This window comes from Galeopterus variegatus, unplaced genomic scaffold (assembly GCF_000696425.1).
Source record: "Galeopterus variegatus unplaced genomic scaffold, G_variegatus-3.0.2 Scaffold63, whole genome shotgun sequence".
Lineage (NCBI taxonomy): Eukaryota > Metazoa > Chordata > Mammalia > Dermoptera > Cynocephalidae > Galeopterus > Galeopterus variegatus.
The window spans coordinates 273,828-287,656 of NW_007726174.1; the positions used below are offsets into that span (position 1 = coordinate 273,828).

Sequence of the window (13,829 nt, forward strand, 5' to 3'; positions counted from 1 at the left end):
TTCATTTGTTAAGAGATAGGAGGGGCCAAGAGGAGCGGCTGTACCAAGTTATCTCTACGTCTCTCAACAATACTATGAGTCCACAAAAAGTCTACCCAATTTTGTTTCCAATTCAAGCAACTTCTAGCATCCTGTTTCTAATTTTCAAAACCGTTGTTTCCATAATTTGACTTGTTTCCACCAGCCAAAGCAATCAGGACAGATTTAACGCAAAAATCCTACCTAAAAATGTGAAATGTTGCCTCCTCTTCTCTAGTTGATTGTATTGGATACAAAAATAATTTTTGTAATTCTCATGAATAGATCTTGTTGGTTTAAAAGTATAATTACCATTTTATTTTTGCTCCATTATCTATTCTTCCCCCCAACACACACACACACACACACACGAAGAGATGTATATCTGAATATTTATTTGTCACTTAAACCTTACCTCAGATATATTGGAGAAGTGTGGGCTATTTAAAATAATTTTGTGGTAGAACCATTTTTTAAACTGAAGAAATCTTTGGCAAAATAAACTGCTCTCTTCAATTTTTGTTTGTATATTTATCAGTTCTTCATAAATCTGAACTCTTAATAGGTGGTATTATAACCCTGTATTTTTTTTCCACTCTTTCCACATTTTCACCTTAATTACATCCATAAGAATAAATTGTCATAAGGACAGTTCATTTGAATAGTATTTAGTGCCCGGCACCATGCAAATGCCATGGAAGAGGAGAGCTGGGGACAGACACAGGGCACAGGAAAAGTTTAATTTATTCAGCTCTTAGTTCACATCCTTCTCTCTATTTCACTATGAAAATAATGTTAAAGATTTTCAGAATTAAAAAAAATTATTTCGTCTATGTACACAAGCTAGAATTTTTCTGAGGCCCCAGAGTCATCGGGTTAGGGTTAAGGTTAGAGAGAAGAGGAGTAGGAAGGTGAAACAGCAGTAGGAGAAAGGAGAAGCCAGTAGGTGAAGACAGAAGATGCTACATGCTCTGTGATGTGGCATCTTCTCTGGAGCACCAAATAGTCAACCAGAACTCACGAAGTGCCTGGAGAGAGTGGGGTCCTTTCTTGAAGCCACTGGTGAAGAACTGGTCAATGAATCTGAATTGGTCTGGAGCAAACCAGAGATGACATGTATAGAAGCAAGAACTTGAGCAGCAAGGCCTGGAAAGCAGCTCTTAGACTTCCATAGCCTGTGAAGTTTGGTCTGGAGCAAAATTTAATTAGATCTCTGAGGAGTCAGGAACTACCAGGTGACTTCTTTAGTCCAACAACAACAAATAATAATAATGATGAATCATACTCCTTTAGAGCGGAGAGAAAGCAAACACTTAATCCAGCCCCACACAGTTCACAGAAGAAAATCTAAGCCGCACAGAAGTGCAAGCAACCTGCCCTGTGTCACGGGACCAGAAGTGGAAAATCTGGGATTACACTGGACGCTTCCTAAAGCACTTGACTATCTTATGCTCAAATTAAACAGAAAAGGAGCATGATAAAATTTAGTGAGTTTTTTAGACACAGGCTGCTGGCATAGAAGAAACACAGGATGGGGAATCAGGAGACCTGGGTTCTGATCGCCCCTCTGCCTCTTCGCAGCTGTTTGTCTCTGGAAAAGTTACTTTCCCCCTCTGAATGTGTAATTTTGTCTGTGAAGAATGACTGGCTTGGTTCTTTTCAATTAAAATATTTCACTATTTTGCAAATGCTTATGCTGATTGAAAAGCAGATGTCAGAGTGAGTTCATGAGGTAAATGATGACACTGGTGTAAACTCCAAAAGAGTCTTGTGGGAACTTGAGATCATATGATAATTTATAGAACCAGCATCACCCCAGCTACTACTCATCCTTCAGCTGAGACACATGGAGTGAGGGAGGGAGCAGATACCCGAGAATATGGAAATGTTTTTTTTTTTTTTCTTTTTGTCTTTTTTTCGTGACCGGTAACGGGATCGCAACCCTCGGTGTCGCGCCCGTACTGTGACCAGCAACGGGATCGCAACCCTCGGTGTTGCGCCCGCACCGCGCTCAGCCAGTGAGCGGACTGGTCTCTATATGGGATCCGAACCCTCGGTGGGAGCGCCGGCACACTTCCAAGCGCCGCACTCTACCGAGTGCGCCACCGGGCCGGCCCGGAAATGTTGATAACGGCCCCAGAGGCCTAATTGTTGGAGCCTTTAGCCCCATCAGAAACCGCTCTTCCCCTGACAAAGTCCTGGAAGGGCCAGGGTTTTCCTTGGAAGCTGTTAAGGTTCTCCTCATTCCTGGCACCCTGCCCTTTACTCCACCCTACACTGGGCCTCTGTTCTTCAGTTCTCGTGTTTTAGCCCCACCTGGGTATGTCTTAGAGGTGTGCCACTGCTGGATTAGCATCTCTCCTGTCTTTTTCCTGGGTTTCTTTTCTTTTCTTTTTTTTTTTATCAGTTCCCTTGCTGTAGCTGAGACAAAGAGCCATCTCTTGCCTTCACAGTTATAGATATTTTCTAACCTCCCAGGCGTGCACACTTGCTGTCTCAGTCTCTTACCCAGCCTATGTAGTGCTTCATGTCCATATGTGGGCTTCCTGCATTTGTTTCTCCTGTATTCACTCATTTTTTGACATCTATGTATTGAACAATTATTATGAGTATGATTTCAAGGCACTATGCGAGTGCAGTGAGCAAAACAGATGAAGTCCTATGCTCAAGCAACTTGTGGTCTAGGGATGGGGGTGCTGTAGGGGTGGGAAATAGGGTTGTCAAATAAAATACAGGATGCCCAATTAAGTTTGAATTTTAGACAAACAGAATTTTTAATATGACTATATCCCATTCAATATTTGGGATATACTTAATTTAGAAATTATTTATTGTTTATTTGAAATTTAAATTTAACTGAGTGTACTGTATTTTTATATGCCAAACCTGGCAATCCTGATGAGAGAGACTGAAAAGAAAACAAAAAATCATATCTTAGGGTACTGTTAGTGCAATACAGAAAATAAAGTCCTGGGCATAGGGAGTGGTGGTGTGGTGGTGGTGATGGGGATTCAGGGACATTCCCTATAATAAGGGAACACTTGAGCTGAGGCTGAACGAGGTGAGAGAGTAATCCCATGGCTATCTGGGAGGGGAGCATAGGAGGTCCTTAGAGAGGACCCAAGTGCAGAGGCCCTGGGCAGGATCCTGCTTAGCATGTTGGAGCGAGGAAGTCAGTATGGTTGGCATGAGTGTGAGAGGAATAGCAGAAGGGAGGTCAGAGAAGCAGCAGGGTCCAGATCATGAGAGGCCTGGGGCCCATTGCAAGGATCTGGGTTCTTATTCTGAGTGAGGTGCAACTGCCTTGGAGAGAACTGAGGGAAGGAGCTATATGCTTGACTTGTTTTTAAGAGAATGTTGTGGGCAGGTGGGTGGAAGGAGCTCGGTTAGTTGGTCCCTGGAGTAATTCTCTAATCCCTAGCTGACTGTAGCATGTCACATGCAAGGCCTTGTTCTCCCTGACCCTCCAATAGCCACCGTAGCCAGAACCAGAGCTTTCTTCTGCTTCTTTCAACCCCCCACACACTACCCTAATTTGGCAGAGTTCTGTAGTGGATTTTAACTCCATATGCAATGAAGTGTTTGTTCATTCTGAAGACTCACTATATGTTGACTTGCTTTAATACTGATTGTACTTCTTCCCTCCTTTTAAAGGCTCCTGCTTCATCATGTCTTCTAATAATTAAAGAATTTTACAGTTTAAGCCAATGCTTAACAGAAATATAATGTGAGCCTGAAATACAGCTGCATATGTAATTTTATTTATTTTTTTACATATGTAATTTTAAATTTTCTGCTAGCCACATTGAAAAAAAGTAAAAAGAAGCAAGTAATATTAATTTTAATATTTTATTTAAATCAATATATGTTCAAAATTATCATCTGAACATCATGTGAATTAATATTTCAAGATTAATAAATTACATTATTAATGAGATTTTACATTTTTTTCCCTACCAAGTCTTCAAAATTTTACACTTATATCATGTTTCAATTAGGACTGGCCACACTCCCACTGCCCTGCAGCCACCTGTGGCTGTGGTACCACACTGGACAGCACTCTGCTCATTTCCAAGATCTAGCCCTCATCCCAGTCTTTGCAGCATAGGACGTGGGGTCAGCGGTTCTAGACTGAAAGAGGAGTAGAAGAGTTGTTTAGGAAGCAAACTGGATCAAATAATGGGGAATTGACAACATTTTTCTGCTTAGCTTCAAAATGCATTGGTGCTACACATCTTTAAAATGATGCAACTACCCAACCACAAGTAAATTACCGATTTTATGGTTATTCAATTTCTTTGTTCGTGTACCAATCTAATATGGATTATTCTAACTTCAATATGGCTGTGTGGCTCAGTTTCTGGTTTTTAATTCCAACCTGTTCTTTTGCTTTGTGCTATTTAGAATGGGTTGTACAAATCTAAATGTGTTTGTTTTAGCTGTATTGTCCCCAAAGAATATTTGCTTCTTATTGAATGCCGTATAGCACCAATATACAAATGAGTTTTGATTTAGGTTTCAAGTATATGTCAATTAAATGTATAGAAAAACTATTACCAAAGATGAATAGTTCACCTGGCTGGCCCATGCAAACTTACTAAAAGAATAGTGGAGCTGAACCATAGTATTACTAGTTTAAACTGGATCTCCCTAGAGTTAAACTTCTTAATCTGAGCGCATGTATCCTTGGGAGTTCCCAGAAGTGTACAGGAGTATAGAAAGACAAAGAATTTACCTGGAGTGTTAATGACACTTGAAGTTTGGGGGTAGGATTCTTATTTTATATTCTGTGTGGTAAAGTGCTACATTTGTATAAGGTAAAATATTTTGGCCACTTTTTACCTTTTATCTTCACCCAAGTTCATGTTCATACCCATCTGCCATTAGGGGGACTGGAGTAAAAAAACTAAACTAAATTAAATAAATAAATAGACGAAGAATGGGAAGAATGAATAAATATGAGTGGAGACCAGAAATACCATTTTCCTGACTCTGCCCTGAACGGGTATATCTGGAAGTCTCTGTTGGGTACCTCAATGCATTCAAAGAATCCTCCTCTACCAAATGTTATTTACCCGGTTGCTATCAAAGCCCCTGGAAAGGGCCACCCCTACCGCCCCCCCCATGACTGCCTGCAGAAGGAGAGAATGACTGAAGGCAGTTCCTGCTCACCACTCAGCCACTGAGACCTCTCTCTGCACTAAGAATCACACACACACACACACACACACACACACACACACACACACACACACACACACACTCGCCAACTTCAGAGGTGGGAGAACAACCTTAAGGCTGATGCTATGTTCTGCCCAACATCACTGTCTCTGTGCAGTGCTGGTCCATGTTCCCTGAAGTTATTTTCCTCTTCTGTTTGGATGAGTTCTTTCTGAAATCACGTACTGAAAAGAAATACATCTCTTTTGACAAGATGAATGTAAACTTTTGTTATGCTAAAAATCTAAAGCTACGACTCATTTTAAATCCCCATTGTCTGAATGGAAAACTATTGCGATTGAAGTGGTGGCAGACAGTAATGACCTATTTCCCTTTAGCGCTCGATCTTCATAAGAAAACTGCATTCCTTTCTATCTTTAAGTACTTTTTCAAGTTGTCCTTGAACAGCAATACCTGAAATAGTTATAATAATCTTGTGTGATGTTTTGCATTAGAATTCTAAAGAGTATTTGGCTTTAAAAATTGAAAGTAGCAAGCCATCCTTCTTAAAAGTCAGTCCAACTATTTTCAGCTTAAATATGGAAATGGCCATTTGGGAGTAATATGCTGGGAATAGCCTTAAAATGTAAAGTATAGTAGAGAAAGCCCCATCAATCCACCGGTAGTTAAGATGTTAGATGCTTGTTTTCTTTATTACCATCTATAGAACATCTTCAGTGTTTGTAAATAGGAAATGAATTCAGAAATAGATGGGTAGATTATCCAACAGACGTAAGACTAGCTCCCCCCTCCACACACCCACACCCACCCACCCACCCACACACACACACACCCTAATTCCCATTTCTTTGTACCTTTCTGATGTATTTTTCTGTAATGTGTACACTTTTACTGTTATGTTGTAGTATAATATCATTGTAACTTTATTTGAAGAGGCCTCATGATAATTTTTGTCCTCATGTATTGAAATATATTAATATACTGTATGACATATGGTTCATTCCTCGTTAAGACTTCTCTAACTTCTGCTTATTCCTCTTTACTTCATGAAATGCAAGAAAACTTTTCTCAAAAAAAAAAAAAAAGTTCTATGAACTCAATTAGATGCATCCTTATTATGTATAGATCTTTTCTTCCCCACTCAAAAATAAGCTCTTTGAGCACAGACACCTGTCATGTCTATTTCATCTTTATGTCTATCCCATGAAACACTCAACCCAGAGTAAATCATACGATAAATTTTCACCAAATGTTAGTTGAATGAATTAATGCTTTACAGATTCCATACCTTGGCTTTGGTACACAGAGTTGTACAGTATTTTATGTTAAAAATAAAAGCATTTTATCTTTAACATTCCTTTCATACAACCTGGAAAACTAGGTTTGGACAATAACAGAATGCTCCATAGCCCCCTAATCTAAATTTGAAAATATTTTTCTTGATATAACTTATTAGAAAGGTAAAAATGCTGCGAGTCATTTTTCCTTCTTTTCACCCTTCCTTGATTCGTTCAGGAAACAGCTTTATTCACTTTTCAGCTTTAAAATTTTGTGAATATCTATTTAAAATATAAACACAAAAAAATATTTAACCTTACAAGTGAAAAAGAAATATAAAATTGAATGACAGAAGGCTCTCATTTGTGCTTATTGAAATAGCCACAAAAATAATTGCGATTGTGATTTCCAATGCTGATGAAGTTGTGAAAAAGTAACACAGAGCTGATGCCTATAAAAGCAAATAAAACCCAGAGCTCTTTGAAAAACCAATTTAGAAATATGTAGTTAGAGCCATACAATGTTTCCATTGACTAGTAAAACAAGTCCAGGGAATTTATCATAATTAAATAACTTGACAGAAAAATATGAGTATATTTGCAGAATTATTTTAGTTTGTTTTTAATAGCAAAAATTGGAAGCAACCTGGGTATTCAACAATAGGGAACTGATTAAACGAATGATCACACCTGACTTTAATAAATGATAACCAAACTATTCACAAAACAATTATGAATACTGTATGAAAATAAATGTGTGGTAAAAAGATAAAAAAAATCAGAACATCAAACTATGTAATATGCTTACAATAGCTTGAAAATATGTAAGCCTAAATAAAAAAGACTAGAAAGAAACAGGACAAAATGAAGACAATTATTTCAGAGTGATGGAATTACAGGTGCAAGTTTCTGGTTGCCTTTTATGTTAAAGATGATTTTAACAGTATGTATAGTCAAAGAAAAAAGGGATCAATTTTAGTCCCTCGATGTTCATATATTAAGGAGAATGTTATGCAGATAACTAAGCAACGTTTCTCTTCCTTGCTTCAAAATCTCAGCATGAATTTTGTCCGGTTCCAGGGGCTTAACCATTTTTTAAAAAATAACTCTGGCTACCATGGTTATTCTTTGAAAGCCTAAACAGAGTTTGTATTGTTCCCTGGCAGCATCTCTTATTTGCATTAAACCATGAGTTATGATATTAGCACATCCTGTTGTGGATTCTTTGAAGAAGCAGACTCAATAGCTCTTTTTCTGGTTGCACAGTAAATGATAGTCCTCTTTCAGGATGTATTTTATTTCCAAGTTCTCATCTTTTGTTATGTACAAATGGCATATCAAAATTTTCCCATAATGGCATCATTATTCTGGGTCAACATTTTTATCATTTTACCAAGGAAAGTGCAAGACTTATAATTATAGTATCACTTTATACAGGAAGCAGAATGTCTTCCAGAAGGTTAAGACTTTAACAATTATATTAATCCAGTATAATAGTAAAACACTTCTTGCTGTTCTGGAAAGACACCACGAGTTTCACAATTTTTAGTGTATCTGTTATATGTAAATCATCTTTATGTAAGATACATATTTAATTCAGGTTTCTATACATTCTGGAAGGTTATTTATAAATGGGATGTATAAACCAAGTGATAATGAAGATAGAAATATTCATCATCTACTCTTCCCGAATTTCTAGATACATTCATTCATTCATCAGTGTAACACAGTGTTAAGAGCACAACCTCTTAAGCCAGATCATCAGAGTTCAAATCTTGACTATAGCTGTGTAAATCTGGATAAATTACTTATCTGTGCCTTTGTTTCTTCACCTATTAAAATGGAGATAAAAATAGTACTTACCTCATAGAGGTTTGTGAGAATTAAATGAGTTAATAAATGTAAAGATTCTGATACTTAGGAAATGTTATTATTATTATTGTTAACGTACATGTTTTTGAAGGTGAGTATGCAAACTTATTTGTTTATTCATTTTTGACGGCTGGCCAGTATGGGGATCCGAACCATTGACCTTGTTGTTCTCAGTACCACACTCTCCCAAGCGAGCTTACAGGCCAGCCCTGAGAATGCGAATATTAAAATGGCACAATTCCTGCTCTCCAGGTGATGTAGAAAACATTCTTAAAAATCAATTAGTTTGTGGTGAAACTAAAACTGCTCTAAAAATAGTCTATTTTTAAAAAATTAAGAAGCAACTTTATTACTTTCAGTGGGAAGAAGAAAGTTGTCCAGTAGTTGAAGCACATAGTAAAGGGCTTTGGGAATGTTTTTAAGTGAGAATGAAAATTCCAGTTGATGTGAGTTTGAGCTACATGGAAGCATAAAGGGACAGGGTATCTTTCCTTTGCTTCTGGACACTTCAAGGGGCTTTCCTCTTTGGAAAACAATAGCTGTTTCAGAGACTAGAAAGACTGGTATACGTACATCATCCTCTTTCTAAGTTGGGAACATTTTCTATCCTAGTAGCCATGATCTTTTCCCCCAAATCCTGTTATTCAATATGACAATGAGAGCTGTAAATCTGAATGTTCTATTCTAATTATTTTTACTATCAAGTTGGAGGGTTATCTCCTCTAGTGATCTATGTAATGCATTCATTTTGTCTATTTTACTTAGTAATTTTTATTTTTTATTTTGAGGGTGAGCCTGGGTTACCTGGAACAGTGGGACAGAATGGAATACCAGGGCCAAAGGTTAGTACAAATAAAGCTAATGAGAATCATTTGACACATGAATTTCCTGAAATTGCAAGCTCTTACAATTTTTTTATAACCCACTGGTTGCACTTGGATGGAATTTTTTGTCAATAGTATAGAAGTTCTACAGCATAGAACTTGGTGACTAATGAATAAATTACATTTGTGAATCTCATTAGCATTTACAATACAGAAAAACAAATAGGATATAATTGTCTAAAATCTTTATTCTAGGATACTTAAGTAACATGAGAAAGCTCATGATTCAAATAGTACTAGTGTCTTTTTGCCACTTAATGAGCACATAAAAACATAAGTCATGTCTAAAGTTTGCACATCTACAAGCCTTACTAAAGATGATGTTCAGAGTGCCACTCTGGCTTTTGCTCAAGATTTTGCCACCTTCAACTCTGATACAACATAACCAGTTAGTCAGATGAAAAGCAGAATAAAGATGTTTAAAATTTAAAAATGGATGTAGTCTGAATTACTAAATAGGGAAAAAATGTAATGATTTTGGGTTTTTTTGGATTGCAAGTTTTCTTTGTTTCTTGAAGAACAAAAGAATCTGTTAAATATAAGAAGATTGGTGACAGTTTAGTTTAAACCAAAAAGGCAGACAAATCCCAACTCCTTTGATGAGGGAACATCCCTTGAAGTACAAAACTAATGTTTAATCCCATCAGCTGTGCGGGTGTGTATCCATACCCACAGATGCCTGTCAGCTGATTTTACAGATCACATTGCTATTGACAGGCGCCTAGGACAAATGTAAAATTTATAGACCTGTCCTTTGTCCGGCAGCAGAGGAAAGAAAATATTCCTTCTGGGACTATAGCCATTTTCCTGTCTTCTTCCCTTTCTTGCTCCATGCTAAAAAGCCAAATGATAGGACTTAATGCTTAATGCATGTTCACAGTGCTATTCTTGTGTTGCCTGGCAACCATCAGGATGGATGGTTATGCAGTCAAGGTGTCCAGAAATTCATAACGCCAAAGGGTCAGGATGAGTTCCAGGGGATAAAAAGATTCTTGCCTTCAAACTGACTTCCAGAGTCAGTTATCATTTTTTTGTAAACCACAATAATTGCCTTATACCATCTTTTTTAAAAAGCAGTCTGATCTCATAGCAACACTCACTCAAGCTTTTCATAGGGAAATATTATCATAATGTATATGATTTACTTTAGAATTTTCTCACTCCATCTCCTATCCTTTCCTGGGAAAAATGAAAATGAAATTCTCTTCAGAGCATCCTTTTGCATTTTAATCCTCGTGCTATCCTGGTCATCATTTTGAGTAAGGGCATTTCTACTGAACAGACTTAAACTCTGTCCTTTCTGGTGTCTTTCCTGAAGGTACTAGTGCCTCCTAAAATATGCCTGATCTGGAACATGCTGACTATCAGCACTTAAAGAGAGTTCATGACATTGTGAAGGGGTCCAAACTCAGGACTGAGTGTTTATGATTGTGTTTGGGGAAGATGGACTAGGGAACTACACTTGGACTCCAGACCTCCGAAATAATCCATGCACCAGGGGATGCTTTGAATAAGAGGGTTGGTGAAGGACAAGCTAGTCCACTTTATTGATTCTGAATTTGGGCAGAATAAAAAGTAATAGACTAAAAAGCCTCTCAAGATATTGAATTATCACACCATTGTTCTCCTTAGTGCCCTCAAAGCCAGTTTCTGGATGACAAGCTTAAAATACATTTATTTGGTCCTGTAAAAGCAGAGTTAAGCTTATACTTGATATTGATAGCCATACCCCATTCTCTAGGAAATTCATCTTACCATTTGTTTTCATATAGAGACTATGTATAGCCAAAATACAAAGTGTCACACATGATTTATCTGGTATGTTCAATATCATTTTGTTCGATGTTGCTTAGTGAGGTGTTCTATGATGCAACGTCACCCAGTCTCTGTTCTTTTTCTCAGGGAGAACCTGGAGAACAAGGAGAAAAGGTGAGAATGATGCTGCCTGTATGTATCTCTTTTTGTCCTCTAAAGAGGTATCCAAACTGAACTGGATGGATGGATGGATAGATAGATATGATAGGTAAATAGATATAGATATAGGTAGATATAATGACCACTGGTTTTTTTTTTTTTTTGGTTTGTTTCCAAACTTTTAATTAGTGAAAAGAGAAAATAGCATAATTCTGGACAAAAGTTTGAGTAAAAAGGTTTAAAGAAATGGAGAGAAAGGGAGCACATTTAAGCATTCTATGTCAAACTTTTAAATGGCTTTCAAAAATCCCTAGGCCTGCAAAATCTCTGTTCTCCCTACTTGCTAATGCCATTCCAGTACTTTTCTAAGCATCCACATCTCTCTCTACTGCTTCTTATGTCACTAGGTTAAAAGAGTACAGATGTTTACCTGCAGCAATTATCTGAAAGCTACCCCAGAAAGAATTCCCATAAAAACTAAAAAGAGGAACAAAAGAAGCAGGTTGCTGCATGTTAAATTTCTCTTAAACTCATTTCCTTACTACTTTGGGGCCTGTCCTGATTATTTTTTGACGGAGTGCATATTGTGGCTCTTATTTTCCTGGTTCTCGTGCTGTTTACTTTAACAGTGCCTCAGAAGTGTGCTGTCTAAATAGGAAACTACCGAGATATCACATGATGCTCTTCAGAAGGGATATGATCTTTCTGACAAATCAATATTATAACCTCTAATGCCAAAAGTAGTTCACCTAAACATCAAGAAAGAGTCTTCAGGGTAACTGTATTTATCAGCATCATAAAGCAAAAAGAAAAAGGCACTTATTTAAATGGAAGAGGAGCAAGATAGAAAAGGCAATCTCCTGAGGGGACAGTTCATCCAAACCCTTCACTTCACAACCCACTCTGAGCCAGTTTTCCTAATAAGAAGGATTGTTTTGTTTGTTTTGTTTTTTAATAAAGGGATTTTCAAGCAGTTTTTTAAAAAGCATGCAAATAAACTGTCTGTCAAATGTCCCTCATAGCAGATGATCAGTACATTTATTTGGCATCCAACCAGGTCATGGTAATTAACTCGAAATTAATTAGTGTTCAGATGACTCTTTTGTGTAGAAATTACAGAAGGACAAGGAGCAGTGCCAGCACCATTCCAGGGTTCATCAGATGAAGTGGCTCAGGCTCTTAGGGCCCACTGTGGCATTTCCATTACCACAGACAAATGCCTGGGCAGGTTAACTTCACACTTATTTGAAACAATAAAAGAAAATACAGAGAAAAAAAATGACCCGACCTTCTCTTTCTCCTCTCCCAAGAAACCATTGTTAATAGTTTCTATCTTATTTTAAGGAAATTTTTAAATGATAGAAAAGTGACATCGTGCAAAGCTAGAGAGAAGGGCATTCCAGCCTATGGAATATCTGAACAATAATGCCTTGATACTGCTAACGGCTGTCATTAATGGCTTGTAATGTGCCAGATACTGTCCTAGTTGCTGTACACACAGTATATTCCTTATTTTGTATAATTCCATAAAGTATTCTTGCTCTTACTTTACACATGAGCAACTTATTGCAAAGAGAATTTCATTTGCCCAGTAAGGACTGGAGTGGGGCTCAGTTTTCCCTGGTTCCAAAGTCCATGACATTTCCACTACAATATGCTGTAAGACTGAAATTAAAGAATTCTGAATTTAGGGAAGCAAAGCATGGATAATAAATGAATGCTTTTCTTTAAAACGCATTGCTTTGTAGATAGAAAAGAGATGTCAGCGAGGGAATAGGCGTAGGAAGTCTCAAAAAGTAACAAAGAATGTGCAAACTCGTTAAATTCATTCTCTTGTGATTCAAAAGTTTTCTAATAAAATATAAGCATTCATTTCACAAATGCAAACCATGTAGGCCCAGATAAAGAAATATTCAGCTCACGGATCTTGAGGACCTTGTCATGTAGTTTGAGGCCCTGGAGATTTGAGATGAGCTTGAAGACAGGGTAGGGTTTACACAGATAGAAAGGAAAAGAGAGGATAGAGGTCCAGGTGGCAGGAATGGTATGAAGGATGCAGAGATGGTAAGGTACATGGCATACTGAGGGAATTGTCAGGAGAAAACCTTTGTTATAAGTGGAGCTCTGAGCACAGGAGAAAAGAGCCAGAGTTAGGAGGCTTAAGTGTCTGAATAAGCTATTAGAAAATGACAGACAGATAAATTGCTGCTTTCTGTTAATATGATAGAGTAGTTTAAAACTATTCAGCTGTGTTCATTGTAACAAAATTTAGTTTATTGATATCACCATATTCATCGTAATAAAATTTATTTTATTGGTATCACCATGTTCATTGTAATAAAATTTATTTTGTTGATATCAGGCATCTGGTCAAGTAAAAGTATATTAACTCTGTAGAACATTTGCAACAGATTTTAATGTATAGTGTTTATGAAAGAAACTTAAAATAATGAAAAATACTCTTTCCTTAATGTCACCAATATATTTTACATTCATTGCTTTTTTCTCTTGACAGGGAGATGCTGGAGAGAATGGCCCCAAAGGTGACACAGGTGAAAAGGTACAGTTTTGTGAAATATGAAAGCATGTGTGTATGAGCAAGAAATATTATTTCGTGTATATGAAATGGGAGATTTTTTTTTTTTTTTTTTTTTTTTTTTTTTTTTTTTTTTTTTTTTTTTTT

At 37.1% G+C, this 13,829-nt stretch overlaps 1 protein-coding gene across 1 annotated transcript in view; it reads left to right on the plus strand.

Annotated features, from left to right (window-relative positions):
• COL25A1 (collagen, type XXV, alpha 1) overlaps positions 1 to 13,829 on the plus strand; it is a 214,896-nt gene that overhangs the window by 121,984 nt on the left and 79,083 nt on the right. The window contains exons 11-13 of the mRNA XM_008576720.1: positions 9,137 to 9,190; positions 11,135 to 11,161; positions 13,662 to 13,706. Of these exons, the coding sequence (XP_008574942.1) occupies positions 9,137 to 9,190; positions 11,135 to 11,161; positions 13,662 to 13,706 (126 nt within the window). The remainder of the gene's footprint in view (positions 1 to 9,136; positions 9,191 to 11,134; positions 11,162 to 13,661; positions 13,707 to 13,829) is intronic.